General features: G+C 41.0%; 1 protein-coding gene across 2 annotated transcripts in view; it reads left to right on the top strand.

Moving 5' to 3' along the window:
• LOC150087127 (disco-interacting protein 2-like) overlaps positions 1-26,527 on the top strand; it is a 1,128,863-nt gene that overhangs the window by 1,026,056 nt on the left and 76,280 nt on the right. For both annotated transcript variants that reach the window (XM_090372979.1, XM_090372978.1), the window contains exon 36: positions 9,136-9,306. In XM_090372979.1, the coding sequence (XP_090229105.1) occupies positions 9,136-9,306 (171 nt within the window). The remainder of the gene's footprint in view (positions 1-9,135; positions 9,307-26,527) is intronic.

The raw sequence follows: 26,527 nt of genomic DNA, 5'->3' as shown, positions 1-26,527 counted from the left end.
TCATCAGCATTTTTGGGAGGCAACTAGAGGGAGTAATATTCTTGATTTGATTATCAGTAGTGATTCTTCAGGCATTAAGAATCTGCAGATAAAGGAACCACTAGGTGGCAGTGATCACAGTGTGCTGAAGTGGGATTTACTCAAAGAGGTAACTTCCATCTGGGTTATAGGGAAGGGTTTTTGTTTTCGTAAAGGCAACTACGGTGGTCTGAGACAATATTTAAATTCTATACGGTGGGACCAACTGATGATGTTACCAACAGCAAATTCAAAATGGAAGCATTCAAAGAATTAATCTTGGAAGCTACTAGGCTTTACATACCAACTAAGAAATATTGTTCAAAGTTCATGCCTAAATGGATGTCAGATGATCTAATGAGAAGAAAAATACATGGGATACATATAAATTAATGGGTGACATAGAAGCTTATGATAGATATAACTGGACTGTAACCAAGTCACAAAGGAGATTAGGCAGGCAAAGGCAGATTATGAGAAATCTTTGACAAAGGATGCAAAGAATAACAGCAAAGAGTTTGTTACCTATGTAAACTCTAGAAGGAAAGGGATGAATCGGATTGATCCACTGGATATTGATGGTTCAACTGTTGATGATCCTGCTCAGGTGGCGAACAAACTAAATGAGTATTTTGCATCTATATTCACAAATGAGGAGTTATTTAGGGAGGGGAATGCCAGAGGTGAATTGAACTGTGGCAGTGAGCTAGATGATTTTGGAATAACTGAGAGGAAAGTGGAGGAGAAACGTTTGAAGATAAACATAAAAAAGGCACCCGGGGTGGATGGGATATATCCAGTTATATTAAATGAGGCAGCAAAGGAAGTAAGCAAACCCTTAGCCATAATTACGAGAGCTTTCTCGGACTCAGGGGAGGTACCCATGAACTGAGATGTGCAAATATGACCCAATTCACAAAGGAGGATCAAAGGGCAACACAAGTAATTATAGACCTGTTAGTTTAACTTCTGTTCCAAGAAAATTAATGGAGGCGCTGGTAAAAGAAGCACTGCAGGATTATCTAGACATGACTTCAGTTATTGCTTGATCATAGCATGATTTTGTTAAGGGAAAGTCTTGCCTGACCAATTTGATTGGATACTATGATGTGGTCACAAAGGAACTGGATGCAGGGAATAACTTTGTTATCATATATTTCGATCTTATAAAGGCTTTTGACACTGTTGCACATGGAAGAATGCTGAACAAATTGGAGCAGTGCGGCATTGGAGGCAAATTGCTGCTATAGATAAAGGGATGGTTGAGTGGGAAAAGACAGAGTGGTAATCAATGGACACTGCTCTACATGGATTAATGTTATTAGTAGAGTCCCTCAGGGTTCAGTGTTGTGTCCATTTTTGTTTTCTGTATTTATAAATGATATTGATTATGGTATATCACACTTAATGTTCAAGTTTGCAGACGATACAAAGGTTGGCAGGGTTGTTAATGACACTAATGACAGTACGCTGCTGTAACAGGATCTAGAAAAGTTGAGCAGATGCGATGAGAGGTGGCAAAGACTAGGCACCGGCGAGGTGATCTGATAGAGGTGTATAAAGCCTTGAATGGTTTGAGCATGCTCAATGCCGATGGGATTCTTCCTCTTCCTCAGAATAATCACCTGAGGTGGCATAAATTCAGATTGAGGAAAGACAGATGTAGGAGACTTCCATCACCTGTTGTGGAAGTTGATAGCCTAAATAAAATTAAGGCTCAGCTGTACAGCTATTTCGAATGAATGTAGGGATGAAGTGGAACGGTTTTTTTTTTTTTTTTGCTGATGCTGCATAAGCTTGCTTTCTTGCATCATATGCGTCTATTAATGCTAATATCTAATCTTAATCAGTGATGAAGAGTTAGTTAGGCTTTCGGACTAAAGATGAATATGGTTAAAGCAAAAGTGATGATGAACAAGAATGCTACAGGAAGGGATATCATCATTGAAAAAGCAGAAATTGAAAAGGTGGATTCATATACTTATCTTGGACAAGTCATTAGCTGTAATAGTGATAAATAGCTGGAAGTCAAGAGAAGAATAAATTTCAGCATTCAGGATATATAGTCACATACTGAGGAGCAATATCCCAATTGGTCTGAAATGTAGCATTAGCAGAGGCACATGATGGAAGAAAGCAAGCTTATGCAGCATCAGCCAAAAAAAAAAAAAAACCTCATTCCACCCCTCCATTTATGCCAAATACCTGACCAGCCCAGCCTTAAATTTCTTTAGGCTATCAACTTCCACAACAAAGGATGGAAGTCTGTTAGACCAACAAACTACCCTCTGCACGTCCATCCTACATCTGTCTGTCCTCAGTTTGAATTTATGCCCTCTCAGGTGATTATTCTGAGCAAGAGGAGGAATCTGATCAGCATTGAACATGCTCAAACCATTCAAAGCTTTATACACCTCAATCAGATCACCTCGCAGGTGCGTATTCTCCAGACACTGTAATTTGCAAAATTAAGCCTATCTTCGTAAGAGCAACCCTTTGTTCCATTCACTAATCTTGTTGCCTTTCTCTGTACTCGTTCCAGCAGCTCTACATCCTTCTTGAAATGAGGCCTCCAGACCTGTATACAGTACTCAAGGTGTGGCTTGACCATTGCCTTATACATGGGAATAATTCCTGTATGAATAATTCCTGCTAGAAAAATTCCTGTATATCATTGATAAGACACCATGAGCTACTCTTGAAGCCCATCTGCACTGCTCAGAGAACTTCATATCTGCCTGCACAATTACCCCCAGATCCTTTTCATTCTGTACCACTGTCAGTGTAGTACAACAGAGTTGATACATTGCTCTGTGGTTACTGTTTCCCATATGTAGTACTTTACGTTTGTCAATGTTAAACTTCATTTCCCATCTGCTCAACCTTTCCAGATCCTGTTGCAGCAGCATAGCATCAGTAGTGTCCTTGACAACGCTGCCAACCTTTGTACCGTCTGCAAACTTAGACATTAAGCTTGATATACCATCATCAATATCGTTTATAAATACAGAAAACAATGGACCCAACACTGAACCCTGAGGGACTGCACTAATAACATTAGTCTACGATGAGCAGTGTCCATTGATTACCACTCTCTGTCTTCTCCCCCAAAAGTGTCCTCTAATTCTTCGGGATTGTGGTTTATGATCACAATGCAACCAATCCAATCCTCTGAAAGCTTCTTCAAGGGCAGTAGTAAACAACTTCAGAGATAGTGTCTCCTTGTCAAACCCCTTTCCAATTTTAAATTTGCTTCTGTCTTTGTCTAGTCTAATAGAGGAGGTAGTGTTTTCATATATTTTCTTCATGATCATAATGTATGGGGTGTCTATACCTTGTCTTTCCATTGCCAAAAACATTGCCTTATGGAGTCAAATGCCTTTTCATAATCCACAAATGCCAGGCGTAATGGCATTTTATATTCATTTGCTTTCTCCATTAGCTTTGATATTACTTAAAGATGATCCATAGTTGAGAATCCTGGCCAAAAGCCAGCTTGCTCTTTTGGTTGATTCTCGTCAAGTATTCTTTCTACTCTGTTAGTAATGACTCTTGTAAACAACTTGTAGATGTCAGACAACAAACTAATAGTTCTATAATTTCCAATTTCTGATTTATCTCCTTTCTTTTGCAGAAAAATTATGATTGCATTATTCCATTCCTTAGGCATGGAAATTGTGCCATGACAAGATCAGAGAATGTAAAAGCATTAGTCACCTTTGGAATATGTTACCCTCTCAAAAAGTTATACATCTATAAAACAAAGCAAAAAGATAGGAGACTGAGTAAAAATAAATCTGCTATTTTATATATGGGTATACATGTTCATAATTTGTAAAAACGAAAAACCACTGACAGTCATTTTCAGATTTTGCTGCCATATCAGCCAACTCATTTCCTCTAACACCAGTGTTGCTTAGAATCCAGCAGAAATGGATAGGACATCAGTCTTCTCCCTGAAGAAAGCACATATCAACGCTGATAAACCCTGTAATACACTCAAAGCATCAGTGTAAACCCTGTAATACACTCAAAGCATCAACTTTGATCTTGGTGAATTCTTACGTGATTCAAGGCTAACTCTATAGCATGTGCAGTTCTGCAGTATATGCTGTATTTAGGGAGAATCTGCTCAGATTTAGTGGTGTTTGAAAAGACAGCAGCAGATCCCACACACACACACACACACACAATTCCAATTTCAAGCCTGGTAAGAAGTCAGAACGTTCAGCTTGGTGTGCTAAATAGAGCTGATAGATAGATGGAGTATCAAGCTTCATCTAGTTCTTAAGAAAGGAGTTGCATGCTCGTACATCAGCATACAAGGATGGAAGTGGTTGTCTTGGTAATCAGGAACCCTTATCTACCATAATACGTAGATCTCTGAACAGTTCTTGGATGAATACTGAATGTAGTTGATAGTTGAGTGAGAATTATAAAGCATTTCTCACCTTGGCTCTAAAACTGATGTTCCCATGGTCTTGCAGGATTTTACTTTAAGTGCATATTGTAGAGAAAGCTGCTTCTATTGAAGCATCAAGGCTCGCTCATTTACTTCCACATATAGACTTTTCACAGGAGACGTTCTGAATGTGCCATTAGTAATGCGAATAGTCTGATGGTGGATATGTGAAACCCATAATTTAATTTTGATAACACAAGTGCATGATACAGACAGAGTAAAGTACATGATCTGCACCCAGTGCAGTATGAGAGAGAGAGAGCACAGAGGATGTCCAACCCCTCATGCACTTGTGTGCAGTTTATGAATATGTTGAGTAACAGTCAACTTTTGGTCAAATGTTGAGTCCTAAAAATTTCATATCTGATACTACTGGAATAGTACTTCATCCAAGCTTTAATTCAGGTTCAAAGTTAAGGTTATGTGTGCAACAAAAATATACACAAATGGTCTTATGCAACCTGAAGCCATTGGACGCTGCCCAGAACCTGACACGATCAGTTACTTGTTTGGTCTGATCGATCAGTGTCTTTCAGTGATCCTCACGTTACAACTGGGGATGTATGCTGAACTCATCGATATAGGGGGCAATGTTTAGAGTTGGAGGAAGTTGTTTGTAACTGAGTTTACTTTAATGGCAAAAAGCACAATGCTTAAAACAGATCCTTGAGTCCTCCCTCCTCTTGTCAAAAGGGACAAGACAGGGTGAATCCTACATGATCTTGGAAAGAACAACAGGCTAAAAAGTTTTTAATAAAAACAGGGAGGTGACCTCTTAAGACTAAGGATGTAAATGTCATTTTAAATAGCAAATCTCCAGTTGGATCTTTTTTTTTTCATATTGAATAAAATGTACACCACTTCCTCTCATTTTAAGGAAGCATCTCAGATAGATGTTTCCAGTCTAATTAAATGATCCAAAGTGAACCTATTTCTACAGAAGTCACACTGCACTTTAGACGAAGAAGCCATTTGTTTCTAAATGCCATATAAGATGAGCATTGACCATTCTCTCCAATATTTTGCTTTAACAGCTGGTCAGAGTAATAGGACAAATAGTTTGTTGAAAATTTAGAATCCTTTCCTGGATTAACAAAGCCAAGAGCAATTGCCTTCCATCAGGCAACCAGAAACTGCTCTTCAAGGAAGATACTGTTGTACAGGAATAGCAGTTGGTTTATGGATTTTGACGAAAGGTGCTTAATAGTTTCATAATGGATGTCATCCGGTCCAACAGCACTTGCATTCATATCATAAGGATGAAGCTGTTTTCAAGTCTTGAATGGAAAATGGCACATTATATGGGCAACCACTTTAATGTAAATTAATGCCTATTTTTCTGTTTGAGAACCAGAAACTCTGGGGAATAAGATGATGTTGCTGAGATGGTACAAAATGCTTCCTCACAAGCATTTGCTTTGGGGTTGAGTCTGCAGTGGCACATCCATTATATTCCAGGACTAAAAAGGGTGCAACATGTGCACTCTCTTCATTTTCTGGATTTTATCCCAGACCTTTAGACCCACTTTACACAGCTGACCTGGGTAAAGTGGGTCTGATTCTTTTTGGCTCTGAGAGCAAACATGGCATGTTTTGACATGTGCATGTTTCAAAGATGAGATTAAATGTGTTGCAACATCTTTGGAATATTCCCAAGCTTTGTTTTTAGCCTTTTTTTCTGCTGTGCCATGGTTTGGGAAATAATGGAAACCTGATAGATGTTTTTAGAAGAATTGCAACTGCATGGACTATATTTTCTGTGATTTATGTCTTTATGGCACTGATGGTCTTCTAACTGACGGTAATGATGTTGAACACTGCCAGATGCACTGTGATAACCTAAAAGGAAGACATCTCCCACTAAGTAATGAAGTTATCACAGGGAAATTATTGCTTCCGAAGTAAATGAAGAGAGAAGAAGAGTAGCAGATAAAAATATCAGTGGCAGAGAACATATGGGTAGGCACATCTGGAAGAGGCATTTTTTCCCACATTTAGAAGGGTTTTTTTTTTTTTTGATTTGGTAGTTGTTGGCGCATCGGCTTCTGTGGCCATATTGCACCTCCCAAGGTTTTTGCAGTACTTTGATCCAAGCCTGAGGCGGGAATCGAACCCGCGACCTTTGGGTTGCCGGGCAGGTACTTTACCCACTCAGCTAGCCCGGTCGGCCATTTAGAAGGGAGAGAGATCATTGTTAGTGAGCATATGCCCTAAGACTTGACACCTTCCATTAAAATCCTTGCGAAGTAGAGCAGGGAAAGTCCCAGGTGGAAAATATAGAGCAAACAATTAATAAAAACACTACTGTAAGGCAAATTGCTGCCACCTCAATGTTGGTGGTAAGTGGTACGGGTTGAAATGGGGTCATGTTTGGCCGCAAGGATAACTACTCCTCCATGGGCAGATCCGTCCCTAGTTCTGTCCTTATAGTTGGCAATGTTTTGCAAGGTAGGGTCTCCCTTTGCCTTAAAATATGTCTCCTGCAAGCAAAAAGCAAACTGTTTTATACTTTTGTAGGAGGACCTTCATGTAATCTCTATTTCACCTGAATTCACAAGAGTTCCACTGTAGGAATTTAGCCATTATTCGGGACTTGGTGAATTTATTGGTTGGTCCAAAGTTCTGAGGGCTTGGTTTTTCCAGACGTGGATTAACTTTTTTTTTTTTTGGAGAAGTATGAATGCTGTCCCGTGCCCTTTTCTTCCTCCACAAAAAGTTCCAGAACTGACTCATCTGATACTACCTTCTTCACCCCAACATCCATTTTTTTTTTCTTGTTTAAATATAAGATAACTATCATACCTTTTTGTAGGAAATATCTTCACCAGACGCTCGCATCAAATTGATCCGGTTAATATATAAAAGATCTAAGTTTGTAATGCGATAATATACATATTAAATATGGATATTGTATTTGATAATAATATTTAAACAATATTATTTAAAGTAGAAAGAACTGAATTCATAGCTCTTATGTTTTAATTTTTTTTCCCTGTATTTCACAGATTGTTTCACTTTTTTTGTGATTTCCCTTTATGCTAGGTTTTGGTAGAAGGGATACAGAAGGAGGTACTGATATACAAGTGGCATTTCTGGGCAGGTTTGGAGAGCTTAATAAATACCATGCAATGGGAGTAGACTTCTTAGGTAGTATGGTTTGTGTTCTGGTGGAATATCTCCATGCAATTTTCTGGTGTACAAAGGTTTATCTATTTACAGGTTTTCACTGCTTTTCTTGTCTCCTGGTACAATATGCTTAATTCTGTCTTTAATCTCTCATCTTATTTTTCTTCCCACCCACTGGCATGTTCAATGACAAAGTAGGGTGCTCTCATTGGCAGTTAATACATGTTTGTTTCAGCACTGAACATGCTCCTGGCACTAGAAGGACCTTAGAAAACAATGGTGAATTGAAGGTAAAGATAACATTTATAGCAGGGACTAGATTCCCCATCTCTCTCTGCATTTCACAGCTGTCAGTCCTTGAGTTGTTCAGTTCAGAACAGATCTAATCTTCAAATGCTTCAAGGAGGTCCCATTCTAAGATGATGCTTTGGGTTGAGTTCAGAGTCTTGTGGATTGTTACTATAACTGGCATTCCCACAATAGAGGCAGCTTGGTGGAGCTATTCTGCATGTTTATCACATTTGGTTTCAACAGGGATGTCTCCAGACCAATGCTATTTTGCAGATATAGGGAACGTGCCAACCCTTCTAAATAAAGAAGGGCGACATTTTCTCACCAGTGGAATGGATTATCAGGTATCTACGTGTTGGAACTGATATAGTTTCAGTGGCTTCTTTGCTGATGTGACATTATCTGATTTGTTGACATAATATTCTGGTAGGGAAAATATATGTTGGGGGTCCCAAAAGAATTTAGATAATCAGGATTCATATTAGTTTCAATTTTGTTTCAGTGCAGGGCTTCTCACCCCACCACCTGAAAAGCAATAAAGGAGTGAGACACCAGGGCAACCCAAACACCGTACCTGCACCACTGGAAGCCTGAATCCTGTCCCTTGGACCATGAAGGTTGACCTTTGACATTGACAGGTTGACCCTTGCAAGTAGACCCTTGCCGAATGATCCTGGCTAAGCCATCCCAGAACCTCCTATCTTGTCGAATCTGTAGTCAAAGTGTTGTGTTGAAGCTGGGCCTCTCAACCACTAGAATCCCCTTTCCAAGTTCCCACAAGGTGCAGAACCCAGCAGACATGCTGGATTCCCATGCTGTTAGCCTGGAACCAGGGGCATTAGATCCCAGTGATTCTAATCTGGAGGACCAGCAGCATCATGGGAGGTCCCCTCATACCATGTACTACTCACGTGGAAGGGTATAATGCTGTATACCGTAGCAGGATTAATTTTGCTATTATGGTGACTGAATATGATTAATAATCATGCTTTTATGCTACTTGGTAATCAGCCACATTTAATTAAAATTAAAGCACATTTAAAATTTCTTGAGCATGTATCCATAATGTGGTTAGTTAAAGGTGAGGATAAACACTTTTATACATCAAAAATAATTTTGCTTAGGTTTTTATGTTATTAGTACAATGGATTACATATAAATATAAACTGTCTTTACAGTTGTCTCATTGCTCTAATGTAGCATACACCCATAGTTTCATTTCTTACTGATACTTGCAGCAACGAGGAATAAACCTTAGTTGTGTGAGGACTTGTGTTGTTGTAGCAGAAGAAAGACCACGTGTGGGACTGACAACATCATTTTCAAAACTTTTCTCAGGACTTGGTCTCTCACCTAGAGCTGTTAGCACTAGTTTTGGTTGTAGAGTAAATGTTGGAATTTGCTTACAGGTAGGTCCCATAGTGCTTTCTTAATTTTTATTTTAAGATTTATTTCAAAAATAATTCACTACATATAATGATGTGTGAACTCTATTTCAGAATTATATTTATTATTAATACTTTGTAGCTAGTTATTGTCTTACTTTAACCTGTTCAGTGCTATGCCCGAGTAATATGTGGTCAACCCACTCAGCACCAAATCCAATTATATTTGATTTGAGAATATTGTATTTTCCCATGAACATTGCACAATCCCTCCAGGACAAAACCGAGAATTTCACCACAAACTTCCTCATACATGCCTGTAGATGGGGAATTCGCGATGAAATTCCAGACAGTTTCAAATTCAGCCATAACTGTGGCATTTCTCAATATTGCCTCACATGTATGGTATAGACTCATATTGCCTATCCATACAACTATATCATCTTTTATTTTTCGTCCTTAAAAGATAATTGCTTTACAGTGTCAACTTGTGCCACTGGTAAGCCCATTTTGGTCCTCTTTCATCTATCCTTTTTCTTAATATATTCCCCATTTTCCCCAACAATGGCATCACCAAGAATAACTATATACTATGGGGACCAGCATCTTTTAATCAGTGATCCATCCCATGATACTGTGTGATGCACAAGGGTAGGTTCCAATGCCAAATGCCAAGTTCAGTAGCTATGTACTTCAGTCTCTCGATTTAATTCCTTTTGAGAACAATAACTCTTCTTCAAGCACTGAAGTTTGCCATCAAAATGCTGTTTTATGCCTCACTTTTTCTTAATTGTTTCTCACCTGCTTTATTCCCCACTTTTGTTTTCTTTAAAGACACGCAAAGGAATGCGGTCTGCATATTTCTCACCCACAGTACAAGCAATAAAGCCCTGATTCACAGAAGAGCGGTCTTCAGTAATTCACTCCTGAGTTAAGGCGTCCTTGCTGCTCTGAGCCTCATGCTGTTCTGCTTTAGTTCAAAGCACAATTTTAGTTAATATTTTAAAACTATAGCACTTGACCTCAATAGTAACTATTATTATTATTGCTCTTATATTATTTCTCCCTGATTGGAGCTTCCAACTCATGACGGTATTGCTACCAAGTACACAGGGTGGTGGTTGTTGTGTCTGATGTTTCTGTTGGTCGAGGAACTCTGACTATTCTACAGGTGTCCAGGATTGCAACTTTCTGGAGTTCCTTGTAGGTGTTCGCTGCCGACCGGGCTAGCCAGGTGGGTAAAGCACCTGCCTGGCAACCCAAAGGTCGCGGGTTCGAATCCCGCCTAGGGCTTGGATCAAAGTACTGCAAAAACCTTGGGAGGTGCATTATGGCCACAGAAGCCGATGCGCCAACAACTACCAAAAAAAAAAAAAAAAGTGTTCGCTGGGAGACCTATTGCTGCTAGGCTGTTATGTAGGGTCTTTGGCACCATACCTGTGGTTGACACAATGATCGGGATGGTTGTTACTTGTTGCATATGCCGCATCTCTTTGATCTCCTGTCTTAGGTTCGTATACTTCCTGATTTTTTCCCCATGGGTTTTCTGCAGGTTGTCAGTGTTGGGTACTGCTATGTCAATCAGATAGGTAGCCTTTTCCTTCAGTCCACAAGGGTTATGTCCGGTCTGTTGTGCAGGATTGTCCTATCCGTTATTATGGCACGGTCCCAGTACAGCTTGTGGGTTGGAGTCTCTAGTACTGCCTGGGGTTTGTACTTGTAGTACTGTACACTTTCTTCGACAAACTGGTATTTCCTAGCTAGCTTCTGCTGTATTATCCTGGCTACCTGGTCATGTCTATGATTGTACTCAGTCTGGTTGATCACCTTGCATCCCATGGTGATGTGTTCGATCATTTCTGAGGCCAGGTGGCATCATCGACATGTGTCATCTAACACTCCGGGCTCCTTGGCAATGTATTTTCTATAGTTCCTGGTGTTCTATTAAAGGAGACTTTCCCGAAAGTGAGCCAAATCTATATGAATCCACACAAGCCAATGAACTGGTAACTGCTCTCCAGCAAGCAATCCTCAAAGCATCCTATAAATCTGTCAAAAAGAAAATATTCTGACCTATTGTCTCCATTTGGCAGACTACTGATCTCCCTAGACTTCGGAGACTGGCACTGCGGGCTCGTCATTACTACCAGCAGCACCGGGACTGGGCGCCCCCAGAAGTTGAATGGCTCTACAGTGACTACATCCAAAAGAAAAACAACTATACTAAAGCCATAGCAGCCAGGAAGAAAGCAACCTGGGTGAGCTTTGTTAAGGAAACTGGGAATTCCAACCCCTGGGGTTTAGTATATAAAATCACATGAGATGAAATTTAACACTGTACAGGCTAACTTCCAGGAAACCTCCAACTGGTATGATTCAGCCAACCTAATCCTTGACAGGTTGTTTCCTCCAGACAATGTTGCTGAGGATCTCCCAGAGCATATAGCAATCAGAAGAGCAAATCGAAACTACACCACAGAAAGCACAATGGATCCTTTCACCCTGGTAGAGCTGACTGCAGTATTACAGAAAATAAACCCCAACAAATGCTCTGGCCTAGACCTGATAGAGTATACCTTCATCTGTTTAAACTAAGGCCGCTATACCTCCTCCTGTTGTACAATAAATGCCTCCAGGGAGGTTTCTTTCCCAAGGTCTGGAAAACTGCTCTTCTGCATCTGATAAAGAAACCACATAAGCCACCTTCAGATCCTCACTCCTTCCGTCCCATTGCACTCTTGGCAAATCTTGGGAAAATTTGAGCATCTTCTGGTCCTAAGAGTCTCGGCACTTTCCAAGGCAAAAAATCTAATCTCTCCACATCAATATGGCTTCACACAAGGACGCTCCTCTGAAAAGGCCTTTTTGACCTGATGTTACATATAGAAAACTCTGAGGCCAAGTTGGAATTGGCAATCTTTGTCGATTTTGAGGGAGCATTCAACACTGTCTGGTGGGACAGCACTTTGGAGTGCCTCCGGTCTGCCTCCTCTTCCCATCAATTATATAAACTTTTCCTTAGTTACTTCTCTGAAAGAACTGTTATCCTAAAATCCAAGTATCAATATGTTCTCAGGGATGCCTCCAGGGGTCTGTGGTGTGGAATATGGTTCTACAGGATTGGTTCTCCCATTCCTTTGAGAACACTAAAGTTGTAGCCTTTGCTATTGGCCTTACAATCGTTGTGTCTGAAAAATCTAGGAGTGACATTGAACATAATGCCAATCTGATCCTGTCTGATCTCTCCTCCTGGGCAGCATTGAACAAACTCCACCACATTAACCCAAGTAAAACCAAAATGATGCTCTTTAAGCACAAGCTAGACCTCAGGCATCCACCACAGGTTAAAATCTCTGGAATCCCGCTACCCATAGTTACTCAAGCTACCATTCTCGGAGTGGTAATTGACCATATGAGAACTTCCTTGGACTCAGGGGAGGTACCCATAGACTGGAAATGTGCAAATGTGACCCCAATTCACAAAGGAAGATCAAAGGCTGACACAAGTAATTATAGACCTGTGAGCTTAACTTCTATTCCAGGAAAATTAATGGAGGCACTGGTTAAAGAAGCACTGCAGGATCATTTAGACAAGACTTCAGTTATAGCTCAGACACAGCATGGTTTTGTTAAGGGGAAGTCTTGCCTGACCAACTTGATTGGATACTATGATGCTGTCACAAAAGAACTGGATGCAGGGAATAACTTTGATATTATATAATTGGATCTTAGAAAGGCTTTTGATACTGTTGCACATGGAAGACTGCTACACAAATTGGAGCAGTGTAACATTGGAGGCAAATTGCTGCTATGGATAAAGGGGTGGTTGAGGGGGAGAAGACAGAGAGTGGTAATCAATGGACACTGCTCATAGTGGACTAATGTTATTAGTGGAGTCCCTCAGGGCTCAGTGTTGGGTCCATTATTGTTTTCTGTATTTATAAATGATATTGATGATGGTATATCAAGCTTAATGTCCAAGTTTGCAGACAATACAAAGGTTGGCAGGGTTGTCAAGGACACTACTGACACTATGCTGCTGCAACAGGATCTGGAAAGGTTGAGCAGATGGGCTGAGAGGTGGCAAATGAAGTTTAACATTGACAAATGTAAAGTACTACACATGGGAAACAGCAACCCCAGAGCAACGTATCAACTCTGTGGTACTACACTGACAGTGGTAGAGAATGAAAGGGACTTGGGGGTGGTTGTGCAGGCAGATATGAAGTTCTCTGAGCAGTGCAGACGGGCTGCAAGAGTAGCTCATGGAGTATTGTCAATGATATACAGGAATTTTTCCAGCAGGGATAAGGAGGTGATTATTCCATTGTATAAGGCAATGGTCAGGCCACACCTAGAGTACTGTATACAAGTCTGGAGGCCTCATTTCAAGAAGGATGTAGAGCTGCTGGAACGAGTACAGAGAAGGGCAACAAGATTAGTGAATGGAACAAAGGGGTGCTCTTACGAAGAAAGGCTTAAGTTTTGCAAATTACAGTGTCTGGAGACTAGGCACCAGCGAGGTGATCTGATAGAGGTGTATAAAGCCTTGAATGGTTTAAGCATGCTCAATGCTGATGGGATTCTTCCTCTAGCTCAGAAAAATCACCTGAGAGGGCATAAATTCAAATTGAGGAAAGACAGATGTAGGATAGACGTGCGGAAATTTGCCTTTAGCCAGCGGGTGGTTGGTTGGTGGAACAGACTTCCATCCCTTGTGGTGGAGGTTGATAGCCTAAATAAGTTTAAGGATCAGCTGGACAGGTATTTTGAACGAACAGAGGGGTGAAGTGGAAGTGGTTTTTTTTTTTTGGCTGATGCTGCATAAGCTTGCTTTCTTGCATCAAATGCCTCTACTAATGCTAATGCTAATAAACTGAGCTTCCTGCCACACCTCACCCATCTCAGATCAAAAAAAAAAAAAAAAAGTCAAGAAGCTCTCTGGCTCCATTATTCGTATCGACTGGGGCCTTTCCAAGAGGATGCTTCGTCTCTACTATAAAGCAGTTTTCTGCCAATCGTCACATATGCAACCGGTGCCTGATTTCACCGAGTTGCCTTGGTCAAGATGAGAGACAGATTGAATTCCATCCATCGTACAATGCTACTGGCTACCCTTAGAGTTTGCAGAACAGTATCTACAGCAGCCATCTAGGTCATAGCTGGAACTCTTCCTCTGGATTTGTATGCCACTTAAAGAGAAATAGTATTTAGAATTGAAAACAACATCCCCCACTATGTTCCTTGACATCGAGCTTGATTTGTCACAGACCCAAAAGCTGAGAAAACCAGATGCTACAAGTTAGTGAACATCTGGGAGACCCGCTGGGATACATATCAGGTTGGAGTGGTTACTAGAAGATTCCGTCCTGATGTCACCTTTACATCCTCTAAAGTTACTACAAACTCCCGAACGTTTCTTTGCTATGGAAGTCTTTGCTTAAAGGAGATCATATAGAGTGATCAAAACCCTGGCATTGGGCCTGAAGTGGATTAGACAATGTTTTTTTTTTTTCCTTCTCCTCCTTGCGTTCTGTTTGGAGTCAGCTACTCCAGACTTATTTTTATTATATATTTTTTTTAATTATTATTTTTATTTATTTTTTCTCAAAATTTCTTTTATTTTATTTTAATTTTTTATTATTTTTTTATTTTGCCGTAATGGGTGGGTTTTTTTTTTTGTTTTTTCTATTTTGTCTGCCATGTGGAATGGGGGCCCCAGACCTTCCTGACCTATGAGTACAATGTGTACAGAAAGGATATACAGGATACAAAAAGGAGGAGGTGTTATGCTGTTAAGAAAAACATAAAATCAAAAGAAATGCACCCAGTAGATATAGATGAACATGGCACTGTTGAGTCAGGTTCGTGTGACATAAGCACTGCGAAAGCAAAAATAAGAGTAGGAGTGTGTTATAGGCCTAATGACTCGAATGAGTACAATAAACAATTGTACAGAGAAATAGAGTGGGCTAGTAAATCGGAATGTCTTATAATAGGGGATTTTAACTTCACAGATATTGACTGGAACTTGTGGGTTGGTCACTCACACACTAGTCAGACGTTTGAGGATTTATTCGATGATTGTTTTCTGCAGCAGCATGTTCAAGAGGCAACCAGAGAGAATAATACGCTTGATCTGGTTATCAGCAGTGATCATTCGTGTATTAAGAATTTGCAGAGAAAGAAACCACTAGGTGGCAGTGATCACAGTGTACTGATGTCGGATTTACTTAAAGATTTAATTACCATCAGGGGTAAAGGAAAGGGTTTTTGTTTCCGTCAAGGTGAGTACAGTGGGATCAACTGACGATGTTACCAACAGTAAATTCTAAGTGGGAAGCATTCAAGGAATTAATCGTGGATGCTATTAAAAGTTTCATACCTATTAAGAAATATTGTTCAAGGTTTAGGGCTAAATGGTTATCAAATTCAACTAATGAGACTCGTAACAGAAAAGAAAAATGCATGGGATGCATATAACTTGTCAAGCAACTCAGAAGCCTATGGCAAATATATGCTAGTGTGTAATCAGGTCACAAAGAAGGTTAGGCAGGTGAAGGCAGATTACGAGAAATCCTTGGCAAAAGATGCTAAGAAAAACAGCAAGGATTTCTTTACTTATATAAACTCTAAAAGGAAGGGGATGAATCTGATTGGTTCGACTGTTGATCCTGCTCAGATAGCAAACAAACTGAATGAGTATTTTGCATCTACATTCACACATGAGGAATTATTAAGGTTTAAAAATGGCAGAAGGTTATCAAATTGTAGCAGGATACTTAATGATTTTGTAATAACTGAGAGCAAAGTGGAGGAGAAATTGTTGAAGTTAAACATAAGAAACGCACCTGGGGTGGATGGGATCTATTCAGTTATATTAAAGCAGGCGGCAAAGCAACTAAGCAAACCCTTAGCCATAATTATGAGAGCATCCTTGGACTCAGGGGATGTTCCCATGGACTGGAGATGTGCAAATGTATCCCCAATTCACAAAGGGGAATCGAAGGGTGACACGAGTAATTACAGACCAGTTAGTTTAACTTCTGTTCGGGGTAAAATAATGGAGTCACTGGTTAAAGATGCATTGCAGGATCATAATTCAGACACAGCATGGGTTTGTTAAGGGAAAGTCTTGTCTGACAAATTTGATAGGATATTTAACTTCTGTTCGGGGTAAAATAACTTCTGTTTAACTTCTGTTCGGGGTAAAATAATGGAGTCACTGGTTAAAGATGCATTGCAGGATCATAATTCAGACACAGCATGGGTTTGTTAAGGGAAAGTCTTGTCTGACAAATTTGATAGGATATTATGATGTTGTTACAAAGGAACTGGATGCAAAAAATAATTTTGATATCATATATTTGGATGTCAGGAAAGCTTTTGACACTGTTGCGCATGGAAGACTATTGTACAAACTGGAGCAGAATGGCATTAAGGGTAAGTTGCTACAATGGATAAAAGGATGGTTAAGTGGGAGAAGACAGAGTGGTAATCAATGGGTGCTGCTCTTCGTGGACTAATGTTATTAGTGGAGTCCCACAGGGTTCGGTGTTGGGTCCACTGTTGTTTTGTATATTTATCAATGATATTGATGAAAGTATATAAGGCTTAATGTCGAAGTTTGCAGATGATACAAAGGTTGGCAGGGTTGTTAACGACAGCAATGGCAGTGTGCTACTGCAACAGGATCTAGATAATTTGGGCAGATGGGCTAAGAAGTGGCAACTGAAGTTTAACCTTGACAAATGCAAAGTACTGCATATGGGTAGAAGTAACCCCAGAGAAACGTACCAACTGTGTGGTACTACACTTAAGGTGGTAGAAAATGAAAAAGACCTGGGAGTAATTGTGCAGTCAGATATAAGTTTTCTGAGCAATGCAGACAGGCTGCCAGGGCAGGTCATGGGGTTTTGTCAATGATATATAGGAATTTTGCTAGCAGGGAAAAGGAGGTGATTGTCCCTCTGTATAAGACCACGGTCAGGCCACGCCTTGAGTACAGCGTACAGGTCTGGAGGCCTCATTTTAGAAAGGATATAGATTTGCTGGAGTGTGTACAGAGAAGGGCAACAAGATTGGTGAGGGGAATGATGGGATCTTCTTACCAAGAGAGGCTTAAGTTCTGTAAATTTTCAGTGGCTGGAGACTAGGCACCTATGCTGTGATCTGATTGAAGTGTATAAGGCCTTGAATGGGTTGAGTTCTGATGGGATCCTTTCACTTTTTCAGATTATGAACCTAAGGGGGCATAAATTCAAATTAAGAAAGGACAGATGTAGAATAGATGTGCGGAAATTTGCCTTTAGCCTGCGGGTGGTTAATTGTTGGATCAAACTTCTATCTGTCATTGTGGAAATTGATAGGTTAAATAAATTTAAGGAGGAACTGGACAGGCATTTGGAGGGAATGGTGTGATTTTTTTTTTTTTTTTTTTTGACTGATGTTACATGAGCTCATACACTTGCTTTCTTGCATCACATGCCACTACTACTACTACTACCTGCTGGCAGCATCATGTGGGCCAGAGTCTCTTTTGAGATGGTACGGGCATTACTGGGACTGGCCTACCTTCCCGTGGTGTGGACAAGTACCCAGAATCATCTCTCCAAGTGATTGATGCTTCTGGGTAGCCAAGCGGCCAGACACAAGAACAGAACACACACGTAATACACAGAAACCTCCGTCACACACACATTTTAGGTGTGTGTGTGTGTGTGTGTGTGTGTGTGTGTGTGTGTGTGTGTGTGTGTGTGTGTGTGTGTGTGTGTGTGTGTGTGAAGAATGGTATCACTACAATGGGCCATATCTGGCCCATTGTAGTGATACCATTCTTCACAGAGATACGAGGTGGAGTTGAAAAGTTGTTCTAGGGGCTGCCCTTTACAAAAACTTGTCCACGTTGTGTTGATTACCTGCTCTTGGATGGCGAGCATGAATCCTTCAGTCTCGGGGAAGAGCATCCCGCTCGTGAGCCATGCACTGGAAGCAATTTTATCTATGTGATCCTGATGGAGGTCATTGTAGTGTCTTCTGTGGAGTGTCTTCTCGGCCCATCTTTCTAGCTTCGTTTGTACTTCCTGGTTGGTGGGGGGGGGACTCCTATTTTCCTTATGGCCTGGTGGAGTGCTGCTGTGTGTTTCTGGAAGTAATCCTTCATGGTAACGATCACTGTCTTCTGTTTCTCAATGAGATCTATCAGGCACCTTCCTCCTCCATCCTGAGCAATTGTCAGTCTCTCCATGGCAGATTTCAGGTGGTGTTGGCGGCTCTTGGTCATCATTGTCCTCTTGTTTCTCATGATATCTTCCAGCTCAGTGTTAATCCAACCTATGACCCCAAATGAGTATGTTAGCACTGGGACTGCACAGGTGTTTACGGCTTTAACTGTGTTCCCTCCGTTCAGCTTTGCTTTCAGCAGGCTTCTGTGTCTCTGATGGTATTTTTTGGTCAGGCAGGCCTTAATTTCCTTGTGCTGTAACTGCTGAGCCTGCATCATCCCCAAGTATTTGTAGGCCTCTCCCTCTGCCATGGCTTCGATCTCTTTACCACTCTGCAGCTGGTAGTTTCGGTTGACTAATTTTCCGACACACAATGGGCCTTGCATTTGTCTAGACCAAATTCCATCCTAATATCATTGCTGAATTTTTCGGTAATCTGGAGTAGTTGCTGGAGGTGCTTCTCGGTTCCCACATAGAGCTTGATGTCATCCGTATACATCAGGTGGGTAAGGGTGTACAGGTTCTTCCTTCCTTCTTTCTTTCTTTGAGGTTATATCCATACTTGCTACTGTTGAGCATGTAGATAACGTGTTAAGTGCTAGACAGAACTAGATAACAGGTTAAGTGCTAGACAATGGGCTCAGGGCATCTCCCTGAAAGATTACTCTCCTGTGAGGATTGGCCTGGTTGTGATGTTTTCGACCTTAATGGTGGTACTCCATTTCGCCATCTTTTCTCCTAGAAAAGTTTGTCACTATCGGATTGACTTTGTAGATGTTCAGCACCTCTATTAGCCAGCTATGCGGCACAGAGTCAAAGGCCTTGCGGTAATCAATATAGACTGTGTACATGTTGCGGCTCTCCTTGTAGGTGTGCTCCAAAACCGGGGCATCTTGGGGCGGTACAAGGACTAATAGATTAACTGTAGCCACTGGCAGAGGTGAAAGTGCCACCTCTGGCAGACAACTGGCAGAGCTTGCACTGCCTCTATTGGAATGAGCAGAAGCCTGGAAAACAAAATGCAGGATATTTCAGAGACTGCTGGGAGTCATTGCGGTACAAGTAAACACATGGGTTGTGTTAAGGTAGCTAAGAATAGGAACAGGTGCATGTATACCTGTGTGTACACTAATGCTACGAGTTTGGTAAATAAATTTGAATTTGAGGTATTGCTCAAAGCATCAAAGGCGGATATTGTTGGGATATTAGAGACATGGTGTTACACAGATATAAGGAATGCAGAACTGTAATTTGGGGAGCACAACGTCTACAGAAAGGATAGACAGGATAGGAAGGGAGGAGGGGTTATGCTATTAGTTAAGAAACACATAAAATCCAAGGAAGTGAAACCAGTCGACATCGCTAGACAGTGCAGGGCCGAGTTAGTTTGGGGTTACATAAGCATTGGGAGATCAAAATTGAGAGTAGGAGTGTACTGTAGGCCTAATCACTCTGATGAGTATAATAAGAAACTGTACAAGGAAATAGAGTGGGCCAGTAAATCAGAGAGTCTTATAATGGGGGATTTTAATTTCCCAGATATTGACTGCAATTTGTGGGTTGGTCACTCACACACTAGCAAGGCTTTTGTGGATTTATTGGATGATTGTTTTCTACGTCAGCATGTTCGTGAGGCAACAAGAGGGAGCAATACTCTTGATCTGATTATCAGTAGTGATTCTTCATGCATTAAGAATCTGCAGATAAATGAACCACTAGGTGGCAGTGATCACAGTGTGTTGAAGTGGGATTTACTCAAGGAGGTAACTACCATCAGAGGTAAAGGGAAGGGTTTTTGTTTTCGTAAAGGCGACTATGATGGTCTGAGACAGTACTTAAATTCTATACAGTGGGACCAACTGATGATATTAACAACAGCAAATTCAAAATGGGAAGCATTCAAAGAACTTATCTTGGAAGCTACTAGGCTTTACATACCAACTAAGAAATATTGTTCAGGGTTTAGGCCTAAATGGATGTCAGATGAACTAATGAGACACATGGCAGAGAAGAAAAATGCATGGGATACATATAAATAAACACGTGACACAGACGCCTATGATAGATATAAGCTGGTCTGTAACCAAGTCACAAAGGAGGTTAGCCAGGCAAAGGCAGATTATGAGAAATCTTTGGCAAAGGATGCAAAGAAAAACAGCAAAGCGTTTTTTACTTATGTGAACTCTAGAAGGAAAAGGATGAATCAGATTGGTCCACTTGATATCGATGGTTCAACTGTTGGTGATCCTGCTCAGGTAGCTAACAAACTAAATGAATTTAGTTTGTTAGCTACCTGATTTTGCATCGACATTCACACATGAGGAGTTATTCAGCGAGGGGAATGCCAGAGGTGTATTCAACTCTGGCAGTAAGCTAGATAATCTTGTAATAACTGAGAGTAAAGTGGAGGAGGAATTGTTGAAGATAAAGACAAGAAAGGCACCTGGGGTGGATGGGATCTATCCAGTTATATTAAACGAGGCAGCAAAGGAAGTAAGCAAACCCTTAGCCATAATTATGAGAGCTTCCTTGGACCCAGGGGAGGTACCCATAGACTGGAGATGTGCAAATGTGACCCAATTCACAAAGGAGGATCAAAGGCTGACACAAGTAATTATAGACCTGTTAGTTTAACTTCTGTTCCAGGAAAATTAATGCAGACACTGGTTAAAGAAGCACTGCAGGAACATCTAGACAAGACTTCAGTTATAGCTCGGACACAGCATAGTTTTGTTAAGGGGAAGTCTTGCCTGACCAATTTGATTGGATACTATGATGCAGTTACAAAAGAACTGGATGCAGGGAATAACTTTGATATTATATACTTGGATCTTAGAAAGGCTTTTGATACTGTTGCATATGGAAGACTGCTGCACAAATTGGAGCAGTGTGGCATTGGAGGCAAATTGCTGCTCTGGATAAAGGGATGGTTGAGGGGGAGAAGACAGAAAGTGGTAATCAATGGACACTCCTCATCATGGACTAATGTTATTAGTGGAGTTCCTCAGGGTTCAGTGTTGAGTCCATTATTGTTTTCTGTATTTATAAATAATATTGATGATGGTATATCAAGCTTAATGTCCAAGTTTGCAGACGATACAAAGGTTGGCAGGTTTGTTAAGGACACTACTGATGCTATGCTGCTGCAACAGGATCTGCAAAGTTTGAGAGGCGGCAAATGAAGTTTAACATTGACAAACGTAAAGTACTACATATGGGAAACAGCAACCCCAGAGCAACGTATCAACTCTGCTGTACTACACTGACAGTGGAAGAGAATGAAAATGACCTGGGGTTAATAGTGCAGGCAGATATGAAGTTCTCTGAGCAGTGCAGATGGGCTTCAAGAGTAGCTCATGGTGTCTTATCAATGATATACAGGAATTTTTCTAGCAGGGATAAGGAGGTGATTATTCCCTTGTATAAGGCAATGGTCAGGCCACACCTTAAGTACTGTATACAGGTCTGGAGGTCTCGTTTCAAGAAGAATGTAGAGCTGCTGGAACGAGTACAGAGAAGGGCAACAAAATTAGTGAATGGAACAAAGGATTGATTACTCTTACGAAGAAAGACTTAAGTTTTGCAAATTACTGTGTCTGGAGAGTAGGCACTGGTGAGGTGATCTGATAGAGGTGTATAAAGCCTTGAATGGTTTGAGCATGCTCAATGCTGATGGGATTCTGCCTATTGCTCAGAATAATCACTTGAGATTACTTGAGAATAATCACTTGAGAATAATCACTTGAAATTTGCCTTTAGCCACTGGGTAGTTGGTTGGTGGAACAGATTTCCATCCCTTGTTGTAGAAGTTGATAGCCTAAATAAATTTAAGGCTCAGCTGGACAGGTATTTTAAATGAACTGAGGGGTGAAGTGGAAGTTGTTGTTTTTTTTTTTTTTGGCTGAAGCTGCATAAGCTTGCTTTCTTGCATCATATGCCTCTACTAATGCTAATCTATAGTTAATTGCTCCTTGCATCCTTTCTGCTGTTCATCCATTATGTTCTTGCTCTCCAATTGGTGTGATATCTTTCTGGTTATTATCTTGTACATTGTTGGGAGGCAGGTGATTGGCCTATATTATGCCGGGTTTCTTGTATCTTCATCTTCAGATATGTGATTCCTTGAGTGAGAAACTTCAGGATTGTCTCTGGGTGCCTTATCATTCAGGTGAACTGCTCTGCCAGGTGCTTGTGTGTGCAAGTGACCTTCTTGTAACAGAAGTTGTGGACATTATCGAATTCTGGAGTTCGCCAGTTGTGAGAGTTCTTGATCGTCAGTTTTACTTCTACTCCTTCTCGAATCTCCCACCCTCTCATTTCTTGTATATCTTTGGTTTTCTTGTGTTCTAGTTCTCTCCAGGTGGCTCGGCTGTTATGTTTTACTTGCCTGCCCCAGAAATCCTCAATCGTCTTCTTCTCGGGTGGTCCGTTCCCTTGTTTCCCGTCATCTCCGAAATTCCTGTAGAAGCCTCTTTGGTCCTCATCGAAGATTCGGTTGTTTATTTTTCTCTGGGTTATTTGTTATTTTGGTTTTTAGGAGCATTAGCAACTAAGGCCATATTGCTCCGGGATATGTGGTGGTCATTCCCTGACCTTTCCGCATCCTCCGTATTTGGTGGTGACGGGCTCGAACCCCGGTCTAATCAAGAAGCGTGTGCTACGCACTGCTGCTCCTTCCCACCTGGCTATGGAGGCGCCGATTTTTTTTTTTTTTTCCCCCCCTCTGGGAGCTCTCTTTATATCGGTGTAGTCTCTTGCTGAGTGCAAGGAGGTTTTGCTTCAATGTGTCCAAGTACTCTCCTATTCTCTAATTCTTTGTCTCATGTTTGCTGTAGATGCTGTCTCTCTTCGGGATGCTCTTCACTTTTCCAATTAATTTCTTACTCCTATTGCCCTGTTGGTACTGGGTCAATTGGCCTATCTTGATTCGTAATTCTTCTATCTTCTGCTGAAGTCGTCTTTCCCAAGCTGCTGGTTCTTTCTGTTTTTGGTTCTTCTGCTGCTGGTTTCTCGATTCTCTTCCATTAATCCTCATGGCTGCTACTGCAGCACAATACATGGCTGTGTGGATGGAGGCCAATCCACATGGCTATTATTATTATTAGCCATATGGTACAAGGAAACCTGAGGCTTATGCTGCACCAACCAAAAAAAAAAAAAAAATTGCTGTCTTATCCTGATAGAGAGAAAGAGAAGTAGAAAGGAATCACCAAGAAAGAGAAGAATGATGATATCCAGCTCAGGACCCTGGATATGCCAAGCCCATACTCACCAGATGTGAGCTACTACTAGTAGTAGTAGTAGTAATACTACTACTAGCAATACTACTAGTGTAATAATAAAACTGCACTGTTCCCAGTTATTGCAGCAATACATATGGATTGAATTCATTTTTAAATACTTATATTAAAATTAATTTATACAGAATAAGTAAAAGTAAACATGAAAGAACTATACCCATTCTTGGTTCCTGGTACAGATGAATATTACAAAGTTTTGTGGCAAAACTCTAGCAATTGTTAAAAAATTTTAAAGCAATTTGTAGGGAGTCTACTGGTCTAAATTTAGAAATGGTTGCTAAGTGGAAAAAAAGGCTGCTATCAAAACATTTTGCATACTCACCAGAAAACATACTGAATGCTCATTAGCATTAGTAGAGGCATATGATACAAGATTATGCAGTATCAGCCAAAAAAAAAAAAAACACTCCCATTTCACCCCTCCATTCATTCCAAATGCCTGTCCAGCTCAGTCTTTAATTTATTTAGGCTATTAGCTTCCACAACAAAAGATGAATGTTTGTACCACCAATCAACTACCTAAAGGCAAATTTCCGCACATCTGTTCGACAACTATCTTTCTTCAATTTGAAACTGTGCCTCCTCAAGTTCTTAACGTGTCTCAACAACACGAAGAATCCCATCAGCATTCAGCTTGCTCAAGGCCTTATACAGCTGTACACAGAACTCTATGTGTGGCCTGACCATTGTCTTGTATAACGGGATAACCACCTCCCTATCCCTTCTAGCAAAATCCCTATATATCATTGACAAGACTCCATGAACTGCCCTGGCAGCCTGTCTGCACTGCTCAGCGAACTTCATATTTGACTACACAATTACCGCACAGGTCTTTTTCACTTTTCACTTCCATGAGTGTAATACCACACAGTTGGTACGTTTCTCTTCGGTTATTGCTACCCATATGCAGTACTTGGCATTTGTCAAAGCTGAACTTCAGTTGCCACTTTTCAGCCAATTTGCCCAACTTATCTAGATCCAGTTGGTGTAGCATACTGTCTTCACTGTCATTAGCAATCCTGCCAACCTTTGTATCATCTGTAAACTTGGACATTAAACCTTATAATCTTATATACCTTCATTGATAAATATACAAAACAACAATGGGCCCAACACTGAACCGTGGAGAACTCCACTAATCACATTTGACCACGAAGAGTAGTGTCCATTGATTACCACTCACCTTTATCCATTGTAGCAACTTACCCTTAATGCCATACCTCTCCAATTTGTACAGCAGTCTTCCACGTGCAACAGAATCAAAAGCTTTCCTGAAATCCAAGTACAGTATATGATATCAAAATTACTTTTGGCATTCAGTTCCTTTGTGACCACATCATAGTATCCAATCAAATTGTTCAGACAAGATGTCCCTAAATCCATGCTTGTCTTAAATATTACTGCAGTCTTGTCTAGATGATCACGCAATGCTTCTTTAACCAGTGATTCCATTATTTTCCCCGGGCCGACCAAGCTAGCCAGGTGGGTAAAGTGCCTGCCTGGAAAACCAAAGGTAAAAGTGTAAAGTGTGTTCGTGTCAAATGGCACCAGGGGTTTCCCCCATCTCCAAGTGGTTTTCTTTGTGGGTGTAACAGATCACTGTTAAGGCCAGAGATTTAAAGGTGTATGGGATTTCGAAGTATTGTGTTGTGTATCGTTGTTCCTCTGGCCATTTAGCCGTTAGACCCCTGCTGGGGCCCAATGTTGCCCACACTCAGCCCCGTGGAGGCAGACCAGGTACACCCAGCATAATTATTTACTCTGGCCAACCCTGCCACCTAATTTCCTAAGATTTCAGTGGCTAGGGCCTTAAAAAAAAAAAAATTTAAGTTTTTGTCATGTGGGGAGTACACTGTGATGTATAGAGAGAGTGGGGGGAAAGACTGAAGACTGGAGGGGAAAGACAGAAGTATGGGGCCAATAGGGAAGACAACCCCAGATATCAGTGCGGCATGGGCATGCCGCACCAGGAGAAGTAAATGGGGGGGCAGTCCTGTCCCCTCCCTCAGCCAGGATATGGAGAAAAAGTGAGCCAGACCAGGTGTCCAACCCAGATCACCAAAAGACAAGGCAACAGCGTAGCTGCAGTCACAGTCATGGTTTTTGATTGCCAGTTCAGAATCACTTCAGGTGGGTTACTGCAGTCTCAGTCATGGTTTTTGGATGTTCAGTTTAGTGTCACTTCAGGTAGGTCACAGTCTCAGTTCAGTGTCTCACTAGTCTCGTGTTCGTCTTATGGGGTCAGGAAGAGGAGTGATGACTCTGGTCAGTTTGTAGTACTGCTCTGATGTCATTTCAGGTAGTCATATTCGTCCTGGCCTGGCCATTTGCACTAGGTCATGAATGGAGAGGTATCTTTGTTGGTAATTTCTTCTGATCGGTTGTAGTCATGCGGTATGTTCATGCTGTAGTCTTGAATGTCTCCTCCTTGGTTAGTTTCGATGGAGTTCTTCTATTCAGATGTTTCCATATTGCTGCGGATAGCGATTTCCGTTCTCTGTCTGTTAAAGATGTCCTGGGCGTGGCAACTGAACGTGGTGTACTCGTCTTCCGAATCCAGGAGGTGATGCTCATTGTCTTTTGGTACGAACTTTATACTGGTGATGAGTACTGATCTTTGTTCCTCATAGCATTCACATTTGTGCATGATATGTTGTCACGTCTCCATGTTGGGTCCTCGGTCAGTCCGAGTGCATTCAGTTTTGCGTTAAAGGGCCCATG

Source organism: Mastigoproctus giganteus, chromosome 4 (assembly GCF_048544385.1).
Source record: "Mastigoproctus giganteus isolate SK-2022 chromosome 4, ASM4854438v1, whole genome shotgun sequence".
Taxonomy (NCBI): domain Eukaryota; kingdom Metazoa; phylum Arthropoda; class Arachnida; order Uropygi; family Thelyphonidae; genus Mastigoproctus; species Mastigoproctus giganteus.
Note: the sequence above shows the minus strand (reverse complement) of the source record. Positions and strands in the feature narration are given on the sequence as shown.